Below are 27,970 nucleotides of genomic sequence, written 5' to 3' on the forward strand. Positions count from 1 at the left end.
AACCATAAGAGACTCTTAAAAACTGAGAATAAACTGAGGGTTGATGGGGAGTGGGAGGGAGTGGAGGGTGGGTGATGGGCATTGAGGAGGGCACCTGTTGGTATGAGCACTGGGTGTTGTATGGAAACTAATTTGACAATAAATTCCATATTTAAAAAAAACACCTTCACAGGTACTTTTGCAGCTTTTGCTGAATATGAAGCATTGTCTTTTGAATAGCTGTTACAAGGGGAAGCAATATTTAAATTATTAACATTGGATGAAAGCTAATTGTGGTCACTTGTCTAAGTATCTGGAAGTGGCAATAAAAATTCCCTCACACTTGTTTAGTGCTTTCTAATTTCCAAGCACTTTCACATGTCATCTTGATTAACCCTCACTACAGTGTAGTAAAGTAGTTAAAGGCTCAGGCTCAGCAGGGGGGCTGCCTGGATTGAGGCCCTTACTCTGCCGTATTTAACCTCTCTAAACCCTGGATTTCTTTTCTGAAAATAGGAACAGCAGTACTGGTCTGTGGGAATATTGTGTGGATTAAGTGTGTTGATCTGGGTGAAGTTGTTAGCACAGTGTCTTACATTGTTAGCTGATCGCTAATTGTCAGCTGTTCTTACCACTGCCGCCTCTTTCACTACCATTATTACTACAAGAGAAGTCCCTGTGAAGTGACAGTGGGCAAATAGTGAAAGTTTCACTTCTTCCTTACCAATTTGGATGCCTTTTTATTTCATTTTATTATGTGATGGCTGTGGCTAGGACTTCCAGTACTATGTTAAATAATAGTGGTGAGGGTGGACATCTCTGTCATGTTCCTGATCATAGAGGAAAAGCTCCCAGTTTTTCCCCATTGAAGATGATTTTAGCTGTGGATTTTTCATATATGGCCTTTGTTATATTGAGGTATGTTGAGGTATTCTCTCTAAACCTACATTGTTGAGAGTTTTTATCATAAGTGGATATTTGTGAGATGCTTTTTCTGCATCTCTTGAAATGATCATATGGTTCTTATCCTTTTATTAATGTGGTGTATCACAATGACTGATTGGGGAATATTGAACCACCCTTTCAACCTAGAAATAAATCCCATTTGATCATGGTGACTGATTCTCTTGATGCATTATTGGATTCAGTTTGCTAGTATTTTCTTGAGAATTTTTGCATCCATGTTCTTCAGGGATATTGGCCTGTAGTTCTCTTTTTTAGTGGAGTCTTTGTCTGGTTTTGGTATCAGGGAAATGCTGCCTCATAGAGTGAATTTAGAAGTTTTTCCTTCCTTTTCTATTTTTGGAATAGTTTGAGAAAAATAGGTATTAATTCCTCTTTAAATGTTTGATAGAATTTGCCTGTGAAGCCATCTGGCCCTGGATTTTGTTTTTGGGGAATTTATACATTTCTTTCAGGTTGTCCCATTTGTTGGCATATGGTTTTTCATAATATTCTCTTATAATTGTTTGTATCTCTGTGGTGTTGGTTGTTATTTCTCCTCTCTCATTTGTGATTTTATTTGGGTCCTTTTTCTTTTCTTTTTGATAAGTCTAGAGGTTTATCAGTGTTTCTAATTTTTTTCAAGTAACTATCTCCTAGATTTATTGATCTATTTATTGTGTTTTTTTAGCTTCTCTTTCACTTATTTCTGCTCTAATCTTTATTATTTCCTTCCTTTTGCTGGCTTTAGGCTTCGTTTGTTCTTTTCTCTAGCTCCTTCAGGTGTAAGGTTAGGTTGTTTATTTGAAATTATTCTTGGTTCTTGATGTAGGCCTGTATTTCTAAACAATCTTCTGTTGGTTCTCAGTGAACTTAAATCATATTCTTACCATTGTGAACAAACACACTGTACAACTTAAAAATACATAAACCCAACTTCACAATACTAAAAATTATCTGGATAGAATTACCACTGATTACCAAGTTAATTTTCTCTCTCGGGAAATCACGTTACAAAAGGATGGATTTGTACTACTAAGAAAAGCATCTTTCTGTATTGCAAAGAAGAATGTAGGAAGTTTTTGAAATTACTTTCATAGTGTGAGGTAGTGGGAGGAAAAATGTAAATTTGCCTTTTAAAAGTGACAATGACTTTTAACTTAATTTTGCCAAAACACTTTGCCTCACGGTTTGGGCCTATAAATATTGGATTTCTCCTTGGAGTAGGTTTAGAGAAGACACACAGTACTTATTCCAACCTTGATAGTTTCTTTATCCTCAGTAAATTTTCCTCCTCTGGGCCATGATTTTCTCAAATATAAAATGAAAAAATTTGATTCAGAAATTCTTTCTAGATCTAAAACTATATGAAATACCTGTAGATTTTAAGAAGCTAAAATATCTTTTGAGAGGAAGGGGAAATTTTATAGTAAGAATATGTACATGAAGTCAACCTGTAATTTGCTACTGTAAGGTAATGACCACAAGTGTATTCTGAAGAAATATACTAAGGGAAATGCCTTTCATCCATTGGAGAAAAATTGTGGTTTTAGATTTCTGCCTCAGGAGTGACAGATTCAGAAGAGCCAAAAGCTACATAGCTCTGTTTTTTCCCAGGCCAGGTCAGGTACATACCACCAGGTGATAGTTATAAGCACTGGTGCATGCTGGGAAGGTAACCTTCCCCTGCCCTTCAGAGACCACCCACCCCAGGATGGAATGTGTTCCAGACTCAGGTAAGCCAGGTGTGCAATAGATGGGGGCAGTGAGCAGGGGGGAGGGGAGGATGTTGCTAGCACACCTTTCCTAAAGGACAGGCTCCTCAACTTGCAATGTGCCCTTGGCCTGCAACTGTGCTGGAAGGAAGTTAAACTCTAGTGTTGGTCTATAAACATGTATTAGAACTCTAGGTGTGCCTTTCATCTACTAAGTGTCCCAAAAGAGCAGGCTGCTAATGAGTTATTTTACCTCTGGCAAGTAACAGCGATACCCAACTAGACAAAAGACAACAGTATAGAGTAGTGCTCTGAATACATTATCCTTTACAGTGTAGATACTTTCCCCTGCAAGTTTCTTTTTATCAAATCTCATTTTTGAAGACTAGAAAGAACCTTTCTGTCTCACTGAAAATAAGCCCCTCCTTACCTTAATTTAGGCAATTTTGAAATTCTTTCCTAGATGAAACATTGGTTTCCTATTAAATCGTTGCTGTTAAATGATTTAAAAGCAGGAAAAGAAAAGTCTATATAGAAGGATAAGGAGAATTTCTGTGACCACTTGAATAAAATGTCCTGATGAAACACAAAAAACACTTCAGTAAAGGTTACAAGCAAAAGAAAATTCTGTTCTCAGAAGTGAAAGGATCAATACTAAATGAGAAAATACACATACAAACACAAAATTCTATGGAAAAATATGATAAGGAGCTGAACTGAATGTCAGGCTAACTTAGACTGTTGGAAAATAGTAAATTATGGGGAGAAAGTAAAAGACTGTTCAGTACAGTGACATCCTTTTGACCTAGGTCTGAAATCCCAGGATTCACTGCAGCAGGCCTAACAAGGGAAGCTAAGCTCCTGCAGGCCACGAGCATTCTTCATATAACTGCCAGATTATTAGGGAGGTTTTTCAGTTTGTGTTTACTTTATGAAGAAACTGCCAAATGGTATTTCTAAAATTAAGTAGAAAGTCCCAATGAAATAGAAAATCAAAAGTTACCAGCTATGGACAGAGAATATAGGCATATTGTAAAAATATATCTGATTTACTTTACACTGAGCTTATTTTCTTAGGGCTGATGAAGAAGTGACATTTGATGCTCAAACCACATTGACAGTTTCTGGATAATGAGATTAGTATATTTCACCCAGAATTATCCCAACAATCCTTAAATATAATGTATTCTTGCCCTTTGGCCAAGAATAAAGCACTTATGGAATTCTTTTTTTTTTTTTTTTTTTAATGGAAGAGACATCAGAAAGACATTGTTTGGCTCATGATCAGTTTTTACTTCCCTCCACCAAAGAAAAAGTTTCTGCTGAATCTTCAGTAAAAGAGATACCCAATGTGAGGAGTCAGTGCACACGGGCTTTAAAGTCTATTAAATTCAGGTTCAAGTACTGGACCTTTCCTTTAATTAGCTGTGAAACTTGGGCATGTCCTTGATATCTCTGAACTTGAATTCTCAATCTGTAAAAATTAAATGTTATGATACAGGAAAAATGCTTAACCATGTTTGACTTAGTAGAAAAACCTCATAGATGTTAGTCTCTGTCCTTCCTTCTCTTCCCCTCTCCCAGTGAGTATTGTTCACAATTTATCCTTTTTTTTTTTTTTTTTTTTTTTTTTTTTTGTTTGTTTTTTGGAGCATAAGCAGTTATACTGATATATACTAAATGATAATTTCAGAGGAAATAAAGATAAGTAAGTCTAACTAATAAAGACAACTGAGTCTCATGTTGTAATACCTTTTTTGCACTCATATCTGTCCTTTCTTGTGCTTCCAGAATCAGTGTCACCTTTTGCTACTGCCTGCCTCTAAAATAGTCACCACTTTCCTCTTTTATATTGTTTTTTCTGTTCCTCTGTAAACCATGAAACCACAGCTTCTTACATTTGTTTATAAAATCAGAGTTTGTAGGGTCTGAATGACCCATAAGGTGAGCAGAGCATCACTCTGATCCCTTGATCATGTATGTAGTAGATACTCAAATGTTAGATAAGCAGGTGATTAAATAAGTGTCATTAATTTTGGTACCTCAGTTTTTTTAAATTTTTTATTAATTCTCAAACTAAATTCTTCAAAGATGAAATAAATGGATGAAGTACTTCTAATTAAGTGAAAGATTACTAAATACACATGCATAGTGTTTTATTTGAAATGATGAAAATCAGTACAAGGTTTTTGAAAAGAAAGGATTATGAAATTTTGTGATGATGAAGAAACTGACATTACCCAGAAATGTATTTCTCCTATTCTTTCTGTAGTGTGTAAAAGAAAAAGAAAGTTGTGTTTTTAGTGGATTTATTGAGTTAATTTTAAAATGTGGCCAACTTGAAAACACAAGTTATATTTTCTCTGCCTGGGGGGCCCCACTAATAGTGGATAGATATAGGCCTGAATCCTCAAAAACAAAGAAAATAGAAAAGGAAAGCAAATTTGTTTTAATCTGGGAAGCATATACTTAAAGGACAGTTGTCTAAAAGCTAAAACCTAAATTAATGGAAGAAAAATGTCAGAAGAAAATTTGTGCCACAGAACCCCAGAAGGTTCAAGAATTAGAGTCACCAAGTATCTCAGAAAATGAGGATACAAGTGGGGCTGGAAAGAGGGTAATTGGTTGAAAGTCTAAACAAGAGACAGTTTAGATACCCTAGATTTCATGTGCTCTGTGTGCCGCCAAATGACACTCCCCTCAATGGTGGCAGAAACAAGTTTGAAACCTAAAGTTTCTCCAGGTACAGGGACACCATATACAGACACAAAAAAATCCTACAAAAACAAAATGACTAAGTGAAAATCTATTCCTTAAATAGTGAGACACTTGGCCTCCTTCTTCTATGAATCTCTGCAAAAATGGATAGGCCATGTTATATACTCCAGGCTTAGAAGATATAGGATTTCATTCTTCTGAAACTAACTCTCCTGGGAGAACATACCTATACTACTAATAGTTGGGATTTCCCAGTGGAAAAGCTGGGTCTCTGTTTAGTCATCTAAATTGAAGCCCTTCACACAGAGTGTGTGTCCATCTTGTGATTGGATCAAGATTGTGATAAACTAATCTATCTATGCATCAGTCTTGAGTATGAACAGAAAGTCCTACATTACCACTTATTTATGGAAAGCTTACAACCTAAAGAGAAAGAACTCACAGGAAACAGAGACCATGTAAGAAACAGAAGAAAATCTTAAAAAAAGCATAACTTCACAGAGATGAGAAATATATCCATGAAACAAAAATACTATAAAAACAAAGCATACAGGGAGCTAAAAATAGCTCCTGAAAATTAGAAATACAATAGATGAAATGAAAAACTCAGTAGAAGGACTGGAAAATAAAGTTAAGGAAATCATCTAAGAAGTAGGACAAAATGCAAAGAGGTGAAAAGCTGAAGAAAACAAAATATAAGAAAATTACAGGCTCAGTTCAGGACCGAAGTCCAGCAGAGAAAAGTGAGTGGGAGGAAATTAGCAAGGAAATAATGCAAGAAATGTCCCCATAAGTGAAACACATGGTTTTCAGATTGAAAAGAGTACTGAGTTTTTGTGTACACACACACACACACACACACACACACACACACACACACACAAGAAGGAAGAAGGAGAAGGAGAATCTATACCAAGACACAGGAAATCAGGGATAAGAAGTTCCTGAAAGTTTCTAGAGAGGACAAAACAGACCATGTACAAAAATATTAGAATTTGTTTGGACCGTTTAATGACAGCCCTTGGAGTAGGAAATAACGGAGCAGTCTTTCACAAGTCTGAAGGAAAAGTAGTTGCAACCAAGAATCCTCCATTCAGCCAAACCATCATTCAGGTATAAGGATGAAATAAAGATCTATAAAGACTCACTGGTCTCAAAATTTTTCTTTCCATGCAATCTTTCTTAGGAACTTGTTGGAATATATTCCTCAACAAAATGAGAGCATGGGAAGAAAAAAAAGACATGGAATCCAAGAAACAAGGGTATCTAACCCAGGAAGGGGTGGAAGGAATTCTTAAGATGAAGATGAAGGGCAATCCCAAGAGGAGAGTTGTGTCACAGGCCTACAGAGCAGACAGTCCATATTAGTGCAGGGGTGTTGTAGGTTTCAGGGGGAATGTCTCCACTGGGGAAAGAAAAAGAATCAACAATTTCTGCTGTGTCTGAACTTGAGAGGAAATTTCACTGTAACCAGAAAGATTGACAATGAATTAATGACAGATAAATAGGAAATTCAGCATATGAAAAAAAGTTACCTGAGACCAAAAATTTGTATAAGAAAGTAAATGTAATCATCATATGCTAAAGAACTTAACCATGAATGATATTTGTGTAGGCGTAATGGAAGAAACAATATCATGCAGTCAATAGTACCACGGACCAAATGTCCTGCCTCTCTTCCTCTTTCCACATACACAGTTGGATGACATTTCTTGGTTCTCTTGTGGTTGGGTTGGATGGTATGATTATTCTAGCCAATAAGGTGTGAACAAAAATGAGAAGATCACTTTCAGGTAATGCATTTAATGTTGATTCAAGACCTTACAGAGATTTTTTTTCTTCTCTGCCACTGTGACCTATAGTGCTCTGTACTATCTGATACACTAGCCAATATTAAAGTTAAAATTAATTAAATTTAAAAATACAATCCCTGTATCACACTAACCACATTTCTAGTGCTCAACAGCCACATGTGACTAGTGCAGATATAGAACAGTGTAGACTTAAAAACTTGCATCATCTTAGAAAGTTCTATTGGTTATTGTTGCTATAAATGGTACTTGCTTTGTCACTCCAGAGTAAAGACAACAAGGATGCAGAGCAGAGCCCCAGCTGGCCTGAGACGAACATGTCATTTGAATGAAAAATAAAACTTTATTGTTTGAAGCCACTGAAATTTTTGAGGAGTGTTTCACTGCAGCATAACCCAGCTCATCCTGACTTACATAGAAATCCTAGGTTCAAATTCCATTCTCATATACCACCTGCTATATTGGGATAGGCTAGGTTACACTAGTCACAATCGAAAGTTTGTGTGACTGTTTTATAACTACTATAGAGTTTCAAAGGGAGCTTTCATCAGTTAATTGGGGCATAGACTGCAGAAAGATTCTGCTGTAATTACTTGGGTTTAGGAATGGCTCCATGGTCAGATAGAACTTACGGTCGGCAGTCTTAAACAGGCTCTTCTCAGAAAAGTGACTTTCATGGCATGTCTAAATTAACAACAACAGAAAGGAATGAAGGGGACATTAGCTTGTGTTTATAAAGATCCTCTTTTTTTTTTAATCCAAGTGAGTATTTATTCCTCTTTTGATAGGACTGATGCAGGTGAAGAGTGAGGATAAGCAAAGGCTGATTATACTAAATGCATTTGAAGTGTAATAATTTGCCGGGTGTTTTTCTACTCATCATCTCATTTGAACTTTATAGTAGTCCTAGTAGGTAGGCAGATACAGAAACCAAGTCTCATAAATGTAAAATTGTTACTTTGAGTCATGTAATCTCCTAGAAGAAAAACTAGATCTTGAATACAGTACCATCTGATTCCATCCAGACCTCTTCTTCCCACCCTTAGCTTATTGTCTCTTCCCCTTTCTTGGTAGTAAGGCTTTTAGGAGTCAACCCCACCTCTCCCTGGGAAGAGTGAGCCCTTACAGACCAAGGGCACAGAGCTCCCAGCCTGGTAATTATATATCCAGCCATTGTACTTTTTTTTAATGTTTATTTACTTATTTATTTTGAGAGAGAGAAAGAGCAGGGAAGAGGCAGAGAAAGAGAATCGCAAGCAGGCTCTACACTGTTAGTGCAGAGCCCAACATGGGGCTCAATCTCACAAACCATGAGATCATGATCTGAGCTTACACTTAACAAACTGAGCTACCCAGGCACCCCTAGCTATTGTACTTCTTAAGTCATCCTTCTCTGTGAGAACTGTTACTCATATACAGTAGTATTTACTGTTTATGTGGTAATGGTAATGGTAGGAATCATAGTAAGAGTAGAAATATAGTAACAGATAACACTTCTGTGTGGCTTACCTATGTGCCAGACATTGTTCTAAGAATTTACACATGTTGATTTACTGCTATGATTATGATTATCCTCATTTCACAATTGAGGAAATAGAGACACAGAAAGGTTAAGGAATTTGTCTAAGACCATGTAACTGTAGAGTCAGAAACCAAGCCCAGGTTCTGACTCCTAGTCCCAACTTTTAACCATGTTACTTCTTGTAAACTATATACAAGAATAGCTGAATATGACACTAGGTATTAGGCAAAAACTGTTTTACCATTCTGTAATAAGAAATACGAATTTGATTTTAATAGAGGAATTCAGATTAGATATTTTTAGAACTCACTTTAACAAGAAAACAATGTTGTCAGTTTACCAATTGGTTCATTTTCTGGGCTCATATAAATTGTTAATATAATGTATTCAATTGAATAAATACTATTTCTTGAGCACTTACTGTATGCCTTGGCATGAGCTAAGCATTTTATGTGGATTAACTCATTTAATCCTCACTAGAATCTTATGATATAGGCACTGTTGTTGTCCCTCTTTTATAAATGAGAATATATTGAAGCTTTGAAGTAGCAACATGCCCAAGGTCGCTCAACTAGCAAGGATAAAGCTGAGACTTGAACTCAGCAATCTAACTTCAGAACCAACACTCTAATATTTAGCTAGCCACTTCTACAATTTCAAAATTATTTATGATTCCAGAAATGTTCCACATTATCTCTGTCCACTTCTGGTGGTTTTCCTGAAATATAATTACTGTATTTTTTTCCATCTAGGTTTATGTTCCAGATGAAAATAATGCTATTTTGGGAAGAAATACAAATAAGCAACTTTTTGAAGGTTTGACAACTGGACTTCTCAAAGTCAGTGCTGTGGTTTTTAGCTGCCTGATTGCCAATCGACCAGATGGAAACAGCCAGCCAGATACACCAAAAATATCGACACAGGAAATGAAAAACAAACCCTCACAAGGTGATACTTTTAACAGTCGAGTTCAGGACCTCATCAGGTAAAATTGTTAGACTTCTTCAAACTTTCTTCTTTACAAAAAAAAAGTTATATTAAAATAATTTAAATCTCAGGGTCCATATGATGGTATTGGTTCTCATGATACCGTCCATAAATTCTTGGCAATAAATACACTACATTTTGTACCACAGAGAAGAAAAATCCTGTTAATGAAAAGCAATACAGTTAGAGCTCATCTGTCATTATTGATATTTAGATATTTGATATTAGAATATGTAGTATCCAAGCTTTTATAACTTTCTTGCTGTCAACTATTCCCAAATCAAGAATTTCTGAGAATTCTCCTATTTCAGGTCATCTCTTGTTTTAAATTTGATTTGGACTTAAAACAGTAATAGCTACCATTTATGGAGCACTCATTATGTGTAAGGTATTATAATGTAGTAGAGGCTTTGCAGCCCTTGAAGTGTAGGATTTCTAATTTAGACTTTGTAGGTGGTGAAAATGCTCAGGGAGGTTAAGTGCTTTGCCTAAGTTTATTTAATAGATAGATTTACAAGTAAGTAGGAGATTTGAGATTGGAACTCAGGTCTTGCTGGACTACCAAAATCTGTGTGCTTTGCTCTACACAAATGTAGCTATTTCTGACACCTGTTCAAGGTCAACCCTGCTAAGGTCACCTTTTCTCCAGGGAAATTTACTCCTGTTTTGACATCTGAACTCTTTTTTTCTCATGCATCTTGAATCAAGTAGGACATTTAATTTCCCAATAGGGTTCCATTTGGTGTTAATCACTTACCTGCCCCACCTATCTGCAACTTTTCTGTGATCAGCACTGATCTCCAGTTTGAAAAATCCATGAAATTTGTTGCTCTGAAGCTTATGGTAGGTTAATAGAAAAGAGAATGCCTTCTTCTTCATTTGTCTCAAAACAGTTCTTATATTTCTGCTGGTTTCTTGTAGTGCTTTCTTGGGAACAGTTGTTTCATTCAGTATCTTTCTTACCCTTGATTATTTTGTTCACATATCCCTTCCATCTGCCTGCCCTCTCTCCCCAAGCATATTTATTGCTAGAAAGTACTAGGTCCTTTGGGTCTACAACGATTTACCTTATAGCACTTAACTTTTTTTTAATTTTTTATATTAAATATAATTTATTGTCAAAGTGGTTTCTATACAACACCCAGTGCTCATCCCAACAGGTTTTTTAAACTTTTTTTTTAATGTTTATTTATTTTTGAGAGAGTGAGAGAGAGACAGAGCAGGATCGAGGATGGGGCAGAGAGAGACGGAGACACAGAATCCGAAGCAGACTCCAGGCTCTGAGCTGTCAGCATAGAGCCCAACATGGGGCGCGAACTCATGAACCTTGAGATCATGACCTGAGCTGAAGTTGGACGCTTAACTGACTGAGATTACCCAGGAGCCCCTACAACACTTGACTTATAACCTCCCTGGCCTTTCTCTCATTTGCTTTATCCCATTCAATTTCCCCATCTCCTTTGGTCACTGTAGAACCTAGCTCCTCGGTTGATAAGTGCTATTCTGTCCCTACATTCTCCCTTGGGCTACTGTGTGATGCAGCAACCCTGCATTCTCGTCCAGGCAACATAGCCACAGCCTTGCCCAGCCAAGTGCTTCAGTGTAATTCTAATGGGCTTTCCAGGAGAAAGGACATACATTTTCACATATATTATTATATATTATTATAGTTACCAGATCCTCTATAAAGGAAGAAGGTATTAAGGAAGAAATAACAGTGGTAATCTCCCAAACCAAATAACTCAGATAACTTAAAAAGACTGATTGACAATTACAGCCTTTCAGAACAAAACTCTGCCACTGTTTCTCTGACTTGAACCACTTCTGCTGAAGGTTTTCTTATAAATAATGCATTGTTAGTTGATTGATGATGACTTTGTGTAGAACCACAAACTATATTTTGGATCAGAAGCAAACAGAACATGTCTAATTATTTCCATGCTTGCTCTCTCACCTTCTCAGATATAAACTAACAAGAAATCTCACTCCACTCCCTGCCATTACCTGGGAGTTTTTTGTCACCTTATATCTGTAGAGTTGTAAAACTGGACAGAAAGTTCCAACAGTCTTTGGTGCTGTTCTCTAGCCTATACTCCAGAAGTAGAGCTGGAGCCGAGCACACTACCCTGACATATGTCCCTTTCTTCTCGTGTGATATAAAAGAGGCAAGAGGATATATAACAGAGATGGTAATAACAGTATTTATTCTCATTATTTTACATGGTTCAGTCAAGTGTCTAGATCTAAGAGATTCTCAAATATATATCAGTTCATACTATGGTCACCTGTAGCACTTTGTGCTAGATACCATACAAGGTCCTAGGAAACAAAAAACAAACAAATGGCACAAGAACAGACACTCAGATCGATGGAACAGAATAGATAACCCAGAAATGGACCCACAAACATAATGGCCAACTAATCTTTGACAAAGCAGGAAAGAATATCCTATGGAAAAAAGGCAGTCTCTTCAGCAAGTGGTGCTGGGAAGACTGGACAGCAACATGCAGAAGAATGAACCTGGACCACTTTCTTATACCATACACAAAAATAAACTCAAAATGGATCAAAGACCTCAATGTAAGACAGGAAGCCATCAGAATCCTCGAGGAGAAAGCACGCAAAAACCTCTTTGATCTTGCCTGCAGAAATTTCTTACTCAACACGTCTCCAGAGGCAAGGGAAACAAAAGCAAAAATGAACTATGGGGACCTCATCAAAATAAATGGCTTCTGCGCAGCAAAGGAAACAATCAGCAAAACTAAAAGGCAACCGACAGAATGGGAGAAGATATTTTCAAATGACATATCAGATAAAGGGTTAGTATCCAAAATCTATAAAGATCTTATCAAACTCAACACCCAAAAAACAAATAATCCAGTGAAGAAATGGGCAAAAGACATGAATAGACACTTCTCCAAGGAAGACATCCAGATGGCCAACCGACACATGAAAAAATGCTCAACATCACTCACCGTCAGGGAAATACAAATCAAAACCACAATGAGATACCACCTCACACCTGTTAGAATGGCTAACATTAACAACTCAGCAACAACAGATGTTGGCAAGGATGTGGAGAAAGAGGATCTCTTTTGCATTGTTGGTAGGAATGCAAACTGGTGCAGCCACTCTGGAAAACAGTATGGAGGTTCCTCAAAAAACTAAAAATAGAACTATCCTATGACCCAGCAATTGCACTACTAGGTATATATCCAAGGGATACAGGTATGCTGTTTTGAAGGGACACATGCACCCCCATGTTTATAGCAGCACTATCAACAATAGCCAAAGTATGGAAAGAGCCAAAACGTCCATTGATGGATGAATGGATAAAGAAGATGTGGTATATATATGGAGTATTATTTGTCAATCAAAAAGAATGAAATCTTGCCGTTTGCAGCTATGTGGGTGGAACTAGAACTAGAAGGTAATATGCTAAGTGAAATTAGAGAAAGACAAAAATCATATGTCTTTACTCATATGAGAACTTTAAGATACAAAACAGATGCACATATGAACATAAGGGAAGGGAAGCAAAAATAATATAAAAACAAGGAGGGGGACAAAAACATAAGAGACTCATAAATATGGAGAACAAACAGAGGGTTAATGGAGGGGTTGTGGGAGGGGGGATGAGCTACTCATCTACTCCTGAAATCATTATTTATTGCACTATATGCTAACTAACTTGGATGTAAATTTAAAAAATAAATAAAAGTAAATAAATTAATTAATTAATAAATGCTACTCTCTTAGCAACTTGTTAACTATAGTCACCGTGCTATACATTAATCCCCAGAACTTAGTCATATTATAGAGTTTGTGCCCTTTAATAACATCTAATTTTCCCTAGCCCCTACGCCTTAGTAACCACCATTCTACTCTCCATTTCTAGAAGTCTGGCATTTTTAGATTCTACTTATATGTAAGTGAGATCATACAGTATATATCTTACTGTCTGACTTATTTTACTTAGCATAATGTCTTCAGGGTCCATCAGTGTTATTGGAAATGGAAGGATTTCCTTCTTTTTTTGGATGAATAATATTCTATTATACACACACACACACACACACACACACATATCACCCATTTTCTTTATTCATTCATCCATTATAGTCACTTAGAGTTGTTTCCATGTGTTGGCTATTGTGAATAGTGCTGCAATGAACATGGGAGTACAGGTATCTCTTTGAGATAGTGACTCATTTCCCTCAGATGTATACACAGAAGTAGAATTGATGGATTGTATGGTAGTTGTGTTTTTAATTTTTTGAGGAATGTCCCTACTGTTTTCCACAGTGGCTATACAAATTTACATTCCCACCAAAAGTGTACAAGGGTTCACTTTTCTTGACATCCTTGCCAAAATTATCTCCTGTCTTTTTGATACTTGCTGTTCTAACAGGTTTGAAGTGGATCTCATTGTGGTTTTGATTTGCACTTTCCCTGATAATTGGTGATGTTGAGTGTCTTTTCCTGTACCTGGTGGGCATCTGTATGTTCCTTGCAAAAATGTCTATTTGGGTCCTTTGCCCACTTTTTAATCAGACTATTTGTGTTTTTACTATTGAATGGTAAGATTTCCTTATATATTTTGGATATGAACCCCTTATCTGGTATATCATTTGCAAATATTTTCTCCCTTTCAATAGGCTCCTTTTTCACTTTGTTGTTTCCTGTGCTGTGCAGAAGCCTCTAAGGTTGATGTAGTCCCACTTGTTCATTTTTGTTTCTGTTTCTTATCGTATGCAAAAAAATATTTGCCAAGTCCAATGTGAAGGAGTTTTTCCCTGTATTTTCTTCTAAGAGTTTTATGGTTTGAGGTCTTACACTTAAGTCTTTAATCCATCTGAAGTTCATTTTTGTGAGCAGTGTAAGATAGGAATCCAATTTCATTCTTCTGCAAGTGGCTATCCATTTGTTCCAGCACCATTTATTGAAGACACTGTCCTTTCCCCGTTGACTGTTCTTGGCTCCCTTGTCAAAAATTTGTGGACTGTATATGCATGGGTTTGTTTCTGGGTTCTCAATTCTGTTCTGTTGGTCTGTGTGTGTTTTTATGCCAAAACCATACTGTTTTGGTTATGATAGCTTTGTAATTAGTTTGAAATCGGGAAGTGTAATGCCTCCAGCTGTGTTCTTCTTTTACAAGGTTTCTTTGGCTCTTTAAAGTCTTACTAAAGCACAGTCCTTTTCATCATATCCGAGTAGATATTTATATCTATGTCTTAAAACAGGGAAATCAAACTGTGAAACCAGAAGGCAAATAGGTGATTCCAAATCACTAACTGATACCAGTCTTTTGGAATCAAAAGTTATCAAATGAAAGGCATCTATTCAACAAGTTATAAAACTGTACTTTAGCACTTTCCTAGCCAACAAACCCTCGCCTCATATCAGAATATAGCATAGGCCCATCAGGGTGCACAAGTTCAAAACTGAACACATAATCTTTTCACCCAGAGGAGCTCTTTTTCCTGTGTGATTTGTCCTTATCAGTGGCACCAATATCCCATTCAGTTACTTAAGCCAGCAATCTGACCACTGTCAAACACTCCTCACAGAGACTCTTTTACCAAATCAATATCCAATTAAGTCTTTAGTATTTACTGAGTAGAGACAGACGTGCCCTGGTGAGAAGAGCAAGTCGCACCTTAATGTCTGGGGCTCAACCGAGGGTGTGGCTCCCTACTGTGCAAGCTGAACCACCTTGGAGTGTGGAGACACAAAGGAATCTAGATCCAAGTCACCTCTTTCCCACTTTTGGAGCTCGGTGTCTGGCCTGCCTGTCTGACTCTTGAGGAGAGACCTGGGAAGATGGCTGGGTAGAGGATGGTGGGCTCACCTTGTCCCGCTGATTGCTTAGATTCCGTCCACATCTGCCTAAACATCCAGAACAACACCAGAAGACTAGCAGAACAGATTCTCCAGAGCCAAGCATAGACAAGAGGCCCACGATAGAGGATAGGAAGGGCAGAGAGTCAGTGCATGCTACACGGACGGGCGGGTGGGAGCCGGGGCAGTGGAGGGGAAGCCCTCCAGGCAAAGAAGAACCCCCGAAGTCTGGCTTGCAAAAGCGGAGGGGCCGGACTCCGTGAGTTCTGACAGCCAGCGGGACTTAACATCTGGAATGTGAAAAGTCAACAGCTCTGCTCTCGGAGAGTGGGGAGGGCAAGGGGATGCCAGGAGGGAGAGTTCTTGAGCCCAGAAGACAGAGCTCAGCTCAACGGGGGGACAAACGTGCTGGCAATCGCCATCTCCCTCTCCCATCCACCAGCCGAAATTCCAAAGGGAACCAGTTCCCATCAACAAACTTGCTTGCACCAGGCAAACACGCAATGCTGTGCTTCTGTGGATCCATCCCTCCAACTGACCTGCCTCCCTCCTGGTGCTGCAGGGCCCCTCCCACAGGGGACCACCACCAACAAAGCTAGCTAAGCCTGCCCCTTCCGCCCCTATGCACCTTGCAGATCCACCCCATCTAATAAGCCCTTGACCAGATCCCATTGAAGCAGCACAAGCCTGGCAGTGTGTAAACAGCCCAGACAGGGGCCACACCACCCCACAGTGAGTCCTGCCCCTGGGAGGGGGAAGATAAGGTACACATCAGTCTGACTGTAGCCCCAGCAGTGGGCTGGGGGCAGACATCGGATCTGACTGTGGCCCCACCCACCAACACAAGTTACTCCAGGCAGCACAGGGGAAGAGCCCTGCAGTTTGGAGCTACCTCAGGGACTACCCAAAGTGATGAAACACAAGAATTCTCCTCAAAAGAAACTCCAGGAAGTAACGACAGCTAACCAATTGATCAAAACCGATCTAAGCAATACAACGGAACAAGAATTTAGAATAACAGTCATAAAATTAATCACTGCGCTTGCAAAAAGCATAGAGGACAGCAGAGAATCTATTGCTACAGAGATCAAGGGACTAAAAAATAGTCACGAGGAATTTAAAAATGCTATAAATGAGGTGCAAAATAAAATGGAGGTGGCCATAGCACAGATTGAAGAGGCAGAGGAGAGAATAGGTGAATTCAAAGATAAAGTTATGGGAAAAGAGGAAGCTGAGAAAAAGAGAGAAAAAAATCCAGGAGTATGAGGGGAGAATTAGAGAACTAAGTGATGCAATCAAACGGAACAATATCCGTATCATAGGAATTCCAGAAGAAGAGGAGAGAGAGAAAGGGGCTGAAGGTGTACTTGAACAAATCCTAGCTGAGAACTTCCCTGATCTGGGGAAGGAAGCAAGCATTGAAATCCAAGAGGCGCAGAGAACCCCCTGTAGACATAACTTGAATCGATCTTCTGCACGACATATCATAGTGAAACTGGCAAAATACAAGGATAAAGAGAGAATTCTGAAAGCAGCTAGGGATAAACGGGCCCTAACATACAAAAGTAGACACATAGGGGAGTGCCAAACCTACCTACTGAAATTTGGCAGGCCAGAAAGGAATGGCAGGAAACCTTCAATGTGATGAACAGAAAAAATATGCAGCCAAGAATCCTTTATCCAGCAAGTCTGTCGTTCAGGATGGAAGGAGAGATAAAGGTTTTCCCAAACAAAAAAACCTGAAGGAATTCATCACCACTAAACCAGCCCTACCAAAGATACTAAGGGGGACTCTGTGAGTGAAATGTTGCAAGGACCACAAAGTACGAGACATCACTACAAGCACGAAACCTACAGACATCACAATGACTCCTAACCCGTATCTTTGAATAATAACACTGAATGTAAATGGACTAAATGCTCCAACGAAAAGACATAGGGTATCAGAATGGATTAAAAAAACAAGACCCATCTATTTGCTCTCTACAAGAGACTCATTTTAGACCTGAGGACACCTTCAGATTGAAAGTGAGGGGATGGAGAACTATCTATCATGCTACTGGAACTCAAAAGAAAGCTGGAGTAGCCATACTTATATCAGACAAACTAGACTTTAAATTAAAGGCTGTAACAAGAGATGAAGAAGGGCATTATATGATAATTACACAGTCTATCCATCAGGAAGAGCTAACAATTATAAATGTCTTATGTGCCAAATACGGGAGCCCCCAATTATATAAAAGAATCACAAACATGAGCAACCTTATTGGTAAGAATGTGGTAATTGCAGGGGACTTAATTCTCCATGTACAACAATGGAGAGATCATCTAGACACAGGATCAATAAAGAAACAAGGGCCCTGAAAGATACATTGGATCAGATGGACTTGACAGATATATTTAGAACTCTGCATCCCAAAGCAACAGAAGATACTTTCTTCTTGAGTGCACATGGAATATTCTCCAAGATAGATTACATACTCGGTCACAAAACAGCCCTTCATAAGTATAAAAGAATTGAGATCATACCATGCACACTTTCAGGCCACAATGCTATGAAACTTTAAATCAACCACAGGATAAACTTTGGAAAACCTCCAAAAGCATGGAGGTTAAAGAACACCCTACTAAAGAATGAATGGGTCAACCAGGCGATTAAAGAAGAAATTAAAAAATACATGGAAACAAATGAAAATGAAAATACAACAATCCAAACGCTTTGGGATGCAGCAAAGGCAGTCCTGAGAGGAAAATACATTGCAATCAGGCCTATCTCAAGAAACAAGAAAAATCCCAAATACAAAATCTAACAGCACACCTAAAGGAAATAGAAGCAGAACAGCAAAGATACCCCAAACCCAGCAGAAGAAGAGAAGTAATAAAGATCAGAGCAGAAGTAAACAATATAGAATCTATAAAAACCTGCAGAGCAGATCAATGAAACCAAGAGTTCGTTTTTTGAAAAAATAAACAAAACTGATATACCTCAAGCCAGGCTTCTCAAAAAGAAAAGGGAGAGGCCCAAATAGATAAAATCGTGAATGAAAATGGAATTATTACAACCAATCCCTCATAATACAAGCAATTATCAGGGAATACTATGAAAAATTATATGCCAACAAAACTGGACAACTTTTAAGAAATGAACAAATTCCTAGACACCCACACATGACCCAAACTCAAATGGGAAGAAATAGAAAACTTGAAAAGACCCATAACCAGTGAAAAAATTGAATCAGTTATCAAAAATCTCCCAACAAATAAGAGTCCAGGACCGGATGGCTTCCCTGGGGAATTCTACCAGACATTGAAAGCAGAAATAATACCTATCCTTCTCAAGCTGTTCCAAAAAATAGAAAGGGAAGGAAAACTTCCAGACTCATTCTAGGAAGCCAGAATTACTTTGATTCCCAAACCAGACAGAGACCCAGCAAAAGAAGAGAATTACAGGCCAATATCACTGATGAACATGGATGCAAAAATTCTCAACAAGATACTAGCAAATCAAATTCAACAGCATATAAAAAGAATTATTCACCATGATCAAGTGGAATTCATTCCTGGGCTGTAGGGCTGGTTCAGTATTCACAAACCAATCAATGTGAGACATCATATTAGTAAAAGAAAAGATAAGAACCATATGATCCTGTCAATCGGTGCAGAAAAAGCATTTGACAAAATACAGCATCCTTTCTTAATAAAACCCCTCGAGAAAGTCGGGATAGAAGGAACACACTTAAACATCATAAAAGCTGTATATGAAAAGCCCACAGCTAATGTCATTCTCAATGGGGAAAAACTGAGAGCATTTCCCCTGAGATCAGGAACATGACAGGGATGTCCACTCTCACCGCTGTTGTTTAATATAGCGTTGGAAGTTCTAGCATCAGCAATCAGACAACAAAAGGAAATCGAAGGCATCAAAATTGGCAAAGATGAAGTCAAGCTTTCACTTTTTGCAGATGACATGATACTATACATGGAAAACCCGATAGACTCCACCAAAAGTCTGCTAGAACTGATACACGAACTCAGCAAAGTTGCAGGATACAAATTAATGTACAGAAATCAGTTGCATTCTTATACACTAAGAATGAAGCAACAGAAAGACAAATAAACTAATCCCATTCACAATTGCACCAGGAATCATAAAATACCTAGGAATAAACCTAACCAGAGATGTAAAAGATCTGTATGTTGAAAACTATAGAAAGCTTATGAAGGAAATTGAAGAAGACACAAAGAAATGGAAAAACATTCCGTGCTCATGGATTGGAAGAATAAATATTATTAAAATGTCAATACTACCCAAAGCTATCTCCACATTCAATACAGTCCCAGTCAAAGTTGTACCAGCATTCTTCTCGAAGCTAGAACAAGCAATCCTAAAATTTGTATGGAACCACAAAAGACCCCGAATAGCCAAAGTAGTACTGAAGAAGAAGACCAAAGTGGGAGGCATCACAATCCCAGACTTTAGCCTCTACTACAAACCTGTAATCATTAAGACAGCATGGTATTGCCACAAAACAGACACGTAGACCAATGGAATAGGGTAGAGACTCTCCAGAATTTGACCCACAAAAGTATGGCCAACTAATCTTTGACAAAGCAGGAAAGAATATCCAATGGAAAAAAGACAGTCTCTTTAACAAATGGTGCTGGGAGAACTAGACAGCAACATGAAGAAGAATGAAACTAGACCACTTTCTTATACCATTCACAAAAATAAACTCAGAATGGACGAAGGACCTGAATGTGAGACAAGAAACCATCAGACCCCTAGAGGAGAAAACAGGCAACAACCTCTTTGAGCTCAGCCATAGCAACTCCTTACTCGACACATCTCCGAAGGCCAGGGAAACAAAAGCAAAAATGAACTATTGGGGCCTCATGAAGATAAAAATCTTCTGTACTGCAAAGGAAACCATCAACAAAACTAAAAGTCAACCAACGGAATGGGAAAATACATTTGCAAATGACCTATCAGACCAAGGGCTAGTATCCAAAAATCTATAAAGAACTCACCAAATTCCACACCCAAAAAACAAATAATCCAGTGAAGAAATGGGCAGAAGACATGAATAGACACTTTTCTAAAGAAGACATCCACATGGCCAACAGACACATGAAAAGATGCTCAACATCACTCCTCATCAGGGAAATACAAATCAAAACCACACTGAGGTACCACCTCACGCCGGTCAGAGTGGCTAAAATGAACAACTCAGGCGACTACAGATGCTGGCGAGGATGTGGAGAAACGGGGAACCCTCTTGCGCTGTTGGTGAGAATGCAAACTGGTGCAGCCGCTCTGGAAAACAGTGTGGAGCTTCCTCAAAAAATTAAAAATAGATCTACCCTATGACCCAGCAATAGCACTGCTAGGAATTTACCCAAGGGATACAGGAGTGCTGATGCATAGGGGCACTTGTACCCCAATGTTTATAGCAGCACTTTCAACAATAGCCAAGTTGTGGAAAGAGCCTAAATGTCCATCAACTGATGAATGGATAAAGAAGTTGTGGTTTATATATACAATGGAATACTACTTGGCAAGGAGAAGGAATGAAATATGGCCTTTTGTAGCAACGTGGGTGGAACTGGAGAGTGTTATGCTAAGTGAAATAAGTCATACAGAGAAAGATAGATACCATATGTTTTCATTCATAAGTGGATCCTGAGAAACTTAACAGAAGACCATGGGGGAGGGGAAAAGTTACAGAGAGGGAAGGAGGCAAACCATAAGAGACTCTTAAAAACTGAGAATAAACTGAGGGTTGATGGAGAGTGGGAGGTTGGGGAAAGTGGGTGATGGGTGTTGAGGAGGGCACCTGTTGGTATGAGCACTGGGTGTTGTATGGAAACCAATTTGTCAATAAATTTAATATTTTAAAAAAGTTGTGGTTTATATATACAATGGAATACTACTTGGCAATGAGAAAGAATGAAATATGGCCTTTTGTAGCAATGTGGATGGAACTGGAGAGTGTTGTGCTAAGTGAAATAAGTCATAAAGAGAAAGATAGATACCATATGTTTTCACTCTTATGTGGATCCTGAGAAACTTAACAGAAGACCATGGGTAGGGGAAGGGGGAAAAAAGTTACAGAGAGGGATTGAGGCAAACTATAAGAGACTCTTAAATACTGAGAATAAACTGAGGGTTGATGTGGGGTGGGAGGTTGGGGAAAGTGGGTGATGGGTGTTGAGGAGGGCACCTGTTAGGATGAGCACTAGGTGTTGTATGGAAACCAATGTGACAGTAATTTGCATATTTAAAAACAATCTTTTGTACTTACTGATTCTGACTTGTCACTATCTCTCAGATTTATGACCTTTGCTCTATTGCTATATCTTTAAGTATTCAGGTTCTCTTGCGATAGCAGATAGCTTGGCTCTCTGTTTCTCTCTCTCTTCCCCTTTTCAAAATAATTTATTTTTCCTAATTATAAAAGTAATGTGTGCTCAATGAGAAAAACAATTTGTTAAATCAGAAAAGAAAAATTGGTATTTTTGTAAAAACACAAAAATTACCTTTAATTCCTCCACCCAAAGATAATGACTGGGTTGGTTTTGGTGTACATACTTGTGGTGGTTTTATAAAAAATATTGTAATACTTCTGTATATTGTCTTATCATGTATTTATTTTTGTAAATAGGAATTTGCAAATTAGTTTTTGCTGGCTTTCCAATTATTTGTTTATGTAGTAGTGATTTGTTTCATGTAACCTATTGTTACTCATGTAGGTTTATTCTAGTTTTTTACTACAGATACCACTTTGAAGAACATCTTTGTACACTAATTTTTCCCTGCAACTGATTGTTTTCTTAAAATAAATGTTGAGAAGTAGAATTTCTGGGTCAAACAATTGCAGTAAGGGTTTTTTTTGTCCATATTGCCAAATTGACCTATGCAAAGATTAACTGAGTATGTTCTTGCACCCTCAGTCTACACAATATATCATCATTCTTTTGTGCCTTAGCCAAATTGAGAGGTGAAAATATTTATTTTTATAGTAGTGACATTGAACATTTTTAAATGTTTATTGGCCATTTCTATTTTTTTGTGAGTTGCCTGTTCTTTTACTTTGCCCATTTTTCTACTAGTGATGTTGAGTCTTTAATTGTAAAAGCTCTTCTTATATTAAGAACACTGGGCACATGCACATGTGAAGAAGCAGCAGAAGGGCACCATCTGAAAACCAAAGAGAGAGTCCTCAGAGGAGTTCAACATTGTTGGTACCTTGATCTTGGACTATAAGCCTCCATTACTTTGTTGAGATATGAATAGAGTGCACTAAAATATCACTTACCATCATATACTGTGAAATGGAAATACAATGCTGCAGATGATGCTTCTGCTTATTTGGAGCAGTGTTGATTCCTTGTGGTAGGTCTCTGTTTATAAGATCTTAGTTCTTTACTGTGGAACTGACTATGTCATTGAACAGATGGCAACATAGGTTCCTGCCAACTTCAGTCCCCCCCACCATAGAAGGCCAACTAACAGCTATCTATAGATAAAGACACCAGTGTGAAAACCCCAGAAATTGGGGGTGGGTGAGTCTGAAGAACCGTCCCTGGACTTCAGAGACCAAGAAGGACTGCATTAGAAGGGTGAAAGGAAAAACTAACACTCTGATCACATCACCTCTCCCCCAGGCTGGCCACTGAGAGGGTCTCAGTAAGCTTATAGTTTCTCCAATGTGAAAAGAGAACCCAAAGTGGATGTCCAGGTCTTCCAGTGTTGTGGGACACTTCCCAGGAAGCCCACTTGGGTTTTGCCTCATGAAGATCACAGGGGTAATCTGCAGGGTTCAACCAGTGAGAATCAACTAGAAAGGGAGAAGGAGGGGTAGGACTGACAGCAATAAGCATTCAAATCCTGGTGAACTGCACTCCAGCTTGCAGTGATACCTGAGCAGAGATCCCAGATACCATTTCTGCCTATTCATAAAGCTAAACCTATATAGCCCCCATCTTGGCAAGGAGCTTAATTGGCAGTTCTGCCTGATTTGGTTCCTCAGTCTCAGGCTGTACTGGCTGTAAAGCCTGTTCTATAGCCCCACCAGGACAGAGAAGCAAGTTTAATCCCTGCCCAACTGCTCAACATCACCTCCAGTTTTGACCAGCCAGAGAACCCATGCAGCCACAAAGCCCATCCTACAGCCCTGATCAGGCAGGTAGCCAAGCCAACAGCCCTACCTAACTGTTGATCATAGCTTCTGGCCCCACACATTACCAGGAAACCTTAACAGTGACCCTGGGAAATCTCAAAGCATAGCCTACAGCCCCACCCAACTATGAGATAGATCTGGGAGTCCCTCCCAACCAGAGAACCCAGCTGGCAACCTTGCCCAATATCAGAGCACAGCTAGCAGCCCACCTGAAGTCCAGCCTGCAGCCCCACCCAACATTAAGGCACAGCCTTTAAAAACATGGAAGGAAAAAACTGTCAACCAAGAATGCTGTAACTGGCAATGCTGCCCTTCAGAAATAAAGGAGAAATAAAGACTTTCCCAAACAAAAGCTAAAGTTCACCTCCACTCGACCTGTCTTATAAATGCTAAAGGGCATTATTCAAGCTGAAATAAAAGGAGGATAGTAACAAAAGAAGGTAGATGTGTAATAGTCACTGGTAATTGTAAATATATAGTCAGAATCTGAATGTCTGATATTGTAATGTTGGCACATAATTCACTTACAAGTGTAGTTTAAAAGTTAATCAAGGGGCGCCTGGGTGGCTCAGTCGGTTAAGCGTCCGACTTCAGCTCAGGTCATGATCTCGCAGTCCGTGAGTTCAAGCCCCGCATTGGGCTCTGTGCTGACCGCTCAGAGCCTGGAACCTGTTTCAGATTCTGAGCCTTCCTCTCTCTCTGACCCTCCCCCGTTCATGCTCTGTCTCTCTCTGTCTCAAAAATAAATAAACGTTAAAAAAATTAAAAATAAATAAAAATAAAAGTTAATCAAATGTATTAAAAGTAACCATAACTACAGTTATTTGTCATTTGATGCACACTATAAAAAATATAAATTATAACATCAGTAACCTCAAATGTGAGCAGGGGAGAAGTAAAAGCATAGTTTCTATATGCTATCAAACTTACAAAGGAAAACCTGTAGTAGACACACAGAAGATTATTATAAAGGAGTCAAATCATACCACAACAAAAAGTTATCAGATCACAAAGGAAGAGAGCAAGAAGCAAGGAACAAGGAAAGTACAAAACAGTCAGAAAACAAAACGGCAATAGTAAGTCCTTACTTATTAATAATTACTTTAAGTGTAAGTGAATTAAATGCTCTAATCAAAAGACAGAGTGGCTGAATGGATTAACAAAACAAGATGCAACGATATACTGCCTATAAGAGACTCATTTTAGCATTAAGGACATACATAGAGTAAAGGGATGGAATAGATATTTCAAAAAAATGGTAATAAGAGAAAGTAGGGGTAGCTGTATTTATATCCGACAAAATAGATTTTAAGCTAAAAATAGTCAAAAGAGACAAAGAAGGTCATTATATAATGATAAAAGGGTAGTCTACTAAGAAAATGTAACAGTGGTAAATATTTATGTGCCCAACTCTGGAGCAAAAATTCTCAACAAAATACTAGCAAACCAAATTCAACAGCACATTAAACGTCTTATAGACCTAACAAAATTATCAATACCTATGTGCCAACTGATAACACTTTTTTATAGTGCATTAGATCTTTTTTCTTATTGGTAAGAAACCAAATGTTGCAGGTACAGGTAACTCCCCATCGTCATCCCTTTTACCTTACTCCTTCTCAGGAAGAAAATCACTATGTTAGTTTGTGTATATCATTCCCATTCATGTTTGTGTGTGTGTGTGTGTATGTGTGTGTGTGTGTGTGTGTGTGTATGATTATGTATATATATGTACAATCATATAATCATATACATACACATACGATTTTATATAAACATTATATATAAAAATATGTATGTGTCAGCAGATAGATGGGTCTTGTTTTTTTATCCATTCCAATGCCCTGTGTCTTTTGACTGGAGCATTTGGTCCATTTATATTTAGAGTGATTATTGAAAGATATGAAATTAGTGCCATTGTGTGGCCTGTAAGTTGGTGTTTCTGGTGACATTCTCTGGTCCTTTCTAGTCTTTGTTGCTTTTGACCTTTTTTTGTTTTATTGTGTTTCTTATCCACTCAAAGAGTCCCCCTTAAAATTTCTTACAGGGCTGGTTTAATGGTCACAAACTCCTTTAGTTTTTGTTTGTCTGGGAAACTTTTGATCTCTCCTTCTATTTTGAATGATAGACTTGCTGGATAAAGAATTCTCGGCTGCATATTTTTCCAATTCAGAATGTTGAATATATCCTGCCACTCCTTTCTGACCTGCCAAGTTCCTGTGAACAGATATGTTGTGAACCTGATCTGTCTTCCCTTGTAGGTTAAGGACATTTTTTTTTCCCTTGGGGCTCTTATAATTCCTTCCTTGTCTGTGTATTTTGTGAATATGCCTAATTGATGGTCAATTTTGTTGAATTGAATGGGAGTTCTATGTGCTTAATGGATTTTGATGTCTGTGTTCTTTCCCAGATTAGGAAAGTTTTCAGCTATAATTTACTCACATAACCTCCTGCCCCTTTTTTCTCTCTCTTCATCTTCTGAGACCTAAAAACACCTGCAGATCTAAAGTAGGGAATGGAGAACTATCTATCATGCTAATGGACATCAAAAGAAAGCCAGAGTAGCCATACTTATATCAGAAAAACTAGATTTTAAAACAAAGACTGAAACAAGAGATGAAGAAGGGCATTATATCATAATTAAGGGATCTATTCACAAGGAAGACCTAATAATTGTAAATATTTATGCCCCCAACCTGGAACACCCAAATATATAAATCAACATAAAACATAAAGAAACTCGATAATAATACCATAATAGTAGGGGATTTTAACACCCCACTTACAGCAGTGGACAGATCATCTAACTAGAAAATCAACAAGGAAACAATGGTTTTGAATAACACACTGGACGGATGGAATTAAGAAATATATTCAGAACATTTCACCCTAAGGCAGAAGAATACACATTCTTCTCAAGTGCACCCCGAAAATTCTCCAGAATAGATCACATAGTGGGTCACAAATCAGCCCTCAACAAGTACAAAAAGATCGAGATCATACTTTGCATATTTTCAGACCACGGCACTATGAAATTCAAAATCAACCACAAGAAAAAATTTGAAAAGACCATGAATACTTGGACATTAATGAACATCCTACTAAAGAATGAATGGGTTAACCAAGAAGTTAAAGGGAAATTAAAAAGTGTAAAAAGTACACGGAAGCCAATGAAAATGAAAACACAACAGTCTAAAACCTCAGGGATGCAGCAAATGTGGCCATAAGAGGGAAGTATATAGGAATCCAGGCCTTCCTAAAGAAGGAGGAAATGGGGCGCCTGGGTGGCTTGGTCGGTTAAGCGCCTGACTTCAGCTCAGGTCATGATCTCATGGTCCGTGAGTTCGAGCCCCGCGTCGGGCTCTGTGCTGACAGCTCAGAGCCTGGAGCCTGTTTCAGATTCTGTGTCTCCCTCTCTCTCTGCCCCTCCCCTGTTCATGCTCTGTCTCTCTCTGTCTCAAAAATAAATAAATGTTAAAAAAAAAAAAATTTTAAAAGAAGGAGGAAATGTCTCAAATATACAACCTAACCTTATACCTAAAGGAGTTGGAAAAAGAAAAGTAAAGCCCAAAACCAGCAGAAGAAAGAATAAAGATTAGAGCAGAAATTAGTGATATCGCAATAGAAAATAAACAAACAAACAAAAAAAACAAAAACAGGACCAGGAACTGGTTCTTTGAAAGAATTAACAAAATTGATAAACCCCTAGCCAGATTGATCAAAAAGAAAAAGGAAAGGACCCAAATAAAATCACAAGTGAAAGAGGAGAGATCACAACCAACACTGCAGAAATACAAGCAATAATGAAAGAATATTAATGAGCAATTATATATATGCCAACAAATTGGGCAATCTGGAAGAAATGGACAAATTCCTAAAAACATATAAACTACCTAAACTAAAACAGGAAGGAATAGAAAATTTGAACAGACACATAACCAATAAAGAAACTGAATCAGTAGTCAAAAATCTCCTGAAAAACAAGAGTCCAAGGCCAGATGGCTTTCCAGAGGAATTCTACCAAACATTTAAAGAAGAGTTAATTCTTCTTCTTTTGAAGCTATTCCAAAATATAGAAATGGAAGGAAAACTTCCAAATTCATTCTATGAGCCCAGCATTACCTTTATTCCAAAACCAGACAAAGACCGCACTAAAAAAGAAAACTACAGACCAGTTTCCCTGATGATCATGGATGCAAAAATTCTCAACAAGATACTAGCAAAACGAATCCAATAATACATTAAAAGAATTTTTCACCACGATCAACAGGATGT

At 38.1% G+C, this 27,970-nt stretch overlaps 1 protein-coding gene across 3 annotated transcripts in view; it reads left to right on the forward strand.

Moving 5' to 3' along the window:
• Positions 1–27,970, forward strand: part of SCAPER (S-phase cyclin A associated protein in the ER) — a 522,663-nt gene that overhangs the window by 427,071 nt on the left and 67,622 nt on the right. For all 3 annotated transcript variants that reach the window (XM_049611895.1, XM_049611896.1, XM_049611897.1), the window contains one exon: positions 9,440–9,672. In XM_049611895.1, the coding sequence (XP_049467852.1) occupies positions 9,440–9,672 (233 nt within the window). The remainder of the gene's footprint in view (positions 1–9,439; positions 9,673–27,970) is intronic.

The sequence above is a fragment of the Panthera uncia genome (genome assembly GCF_023721935.1).
Source record: "Panthera uncia isolate 11264 chromosome B3 unlocalized genomic scaffold, Puncia_PCG_1.0 HiC_scaffold_1, whole genome shotgun sequence".
NCBI lineage: Eukaryota > Metazoa > Chordata > Mammalia > Carnivora > Felidae > Panthera > Panthera uncia.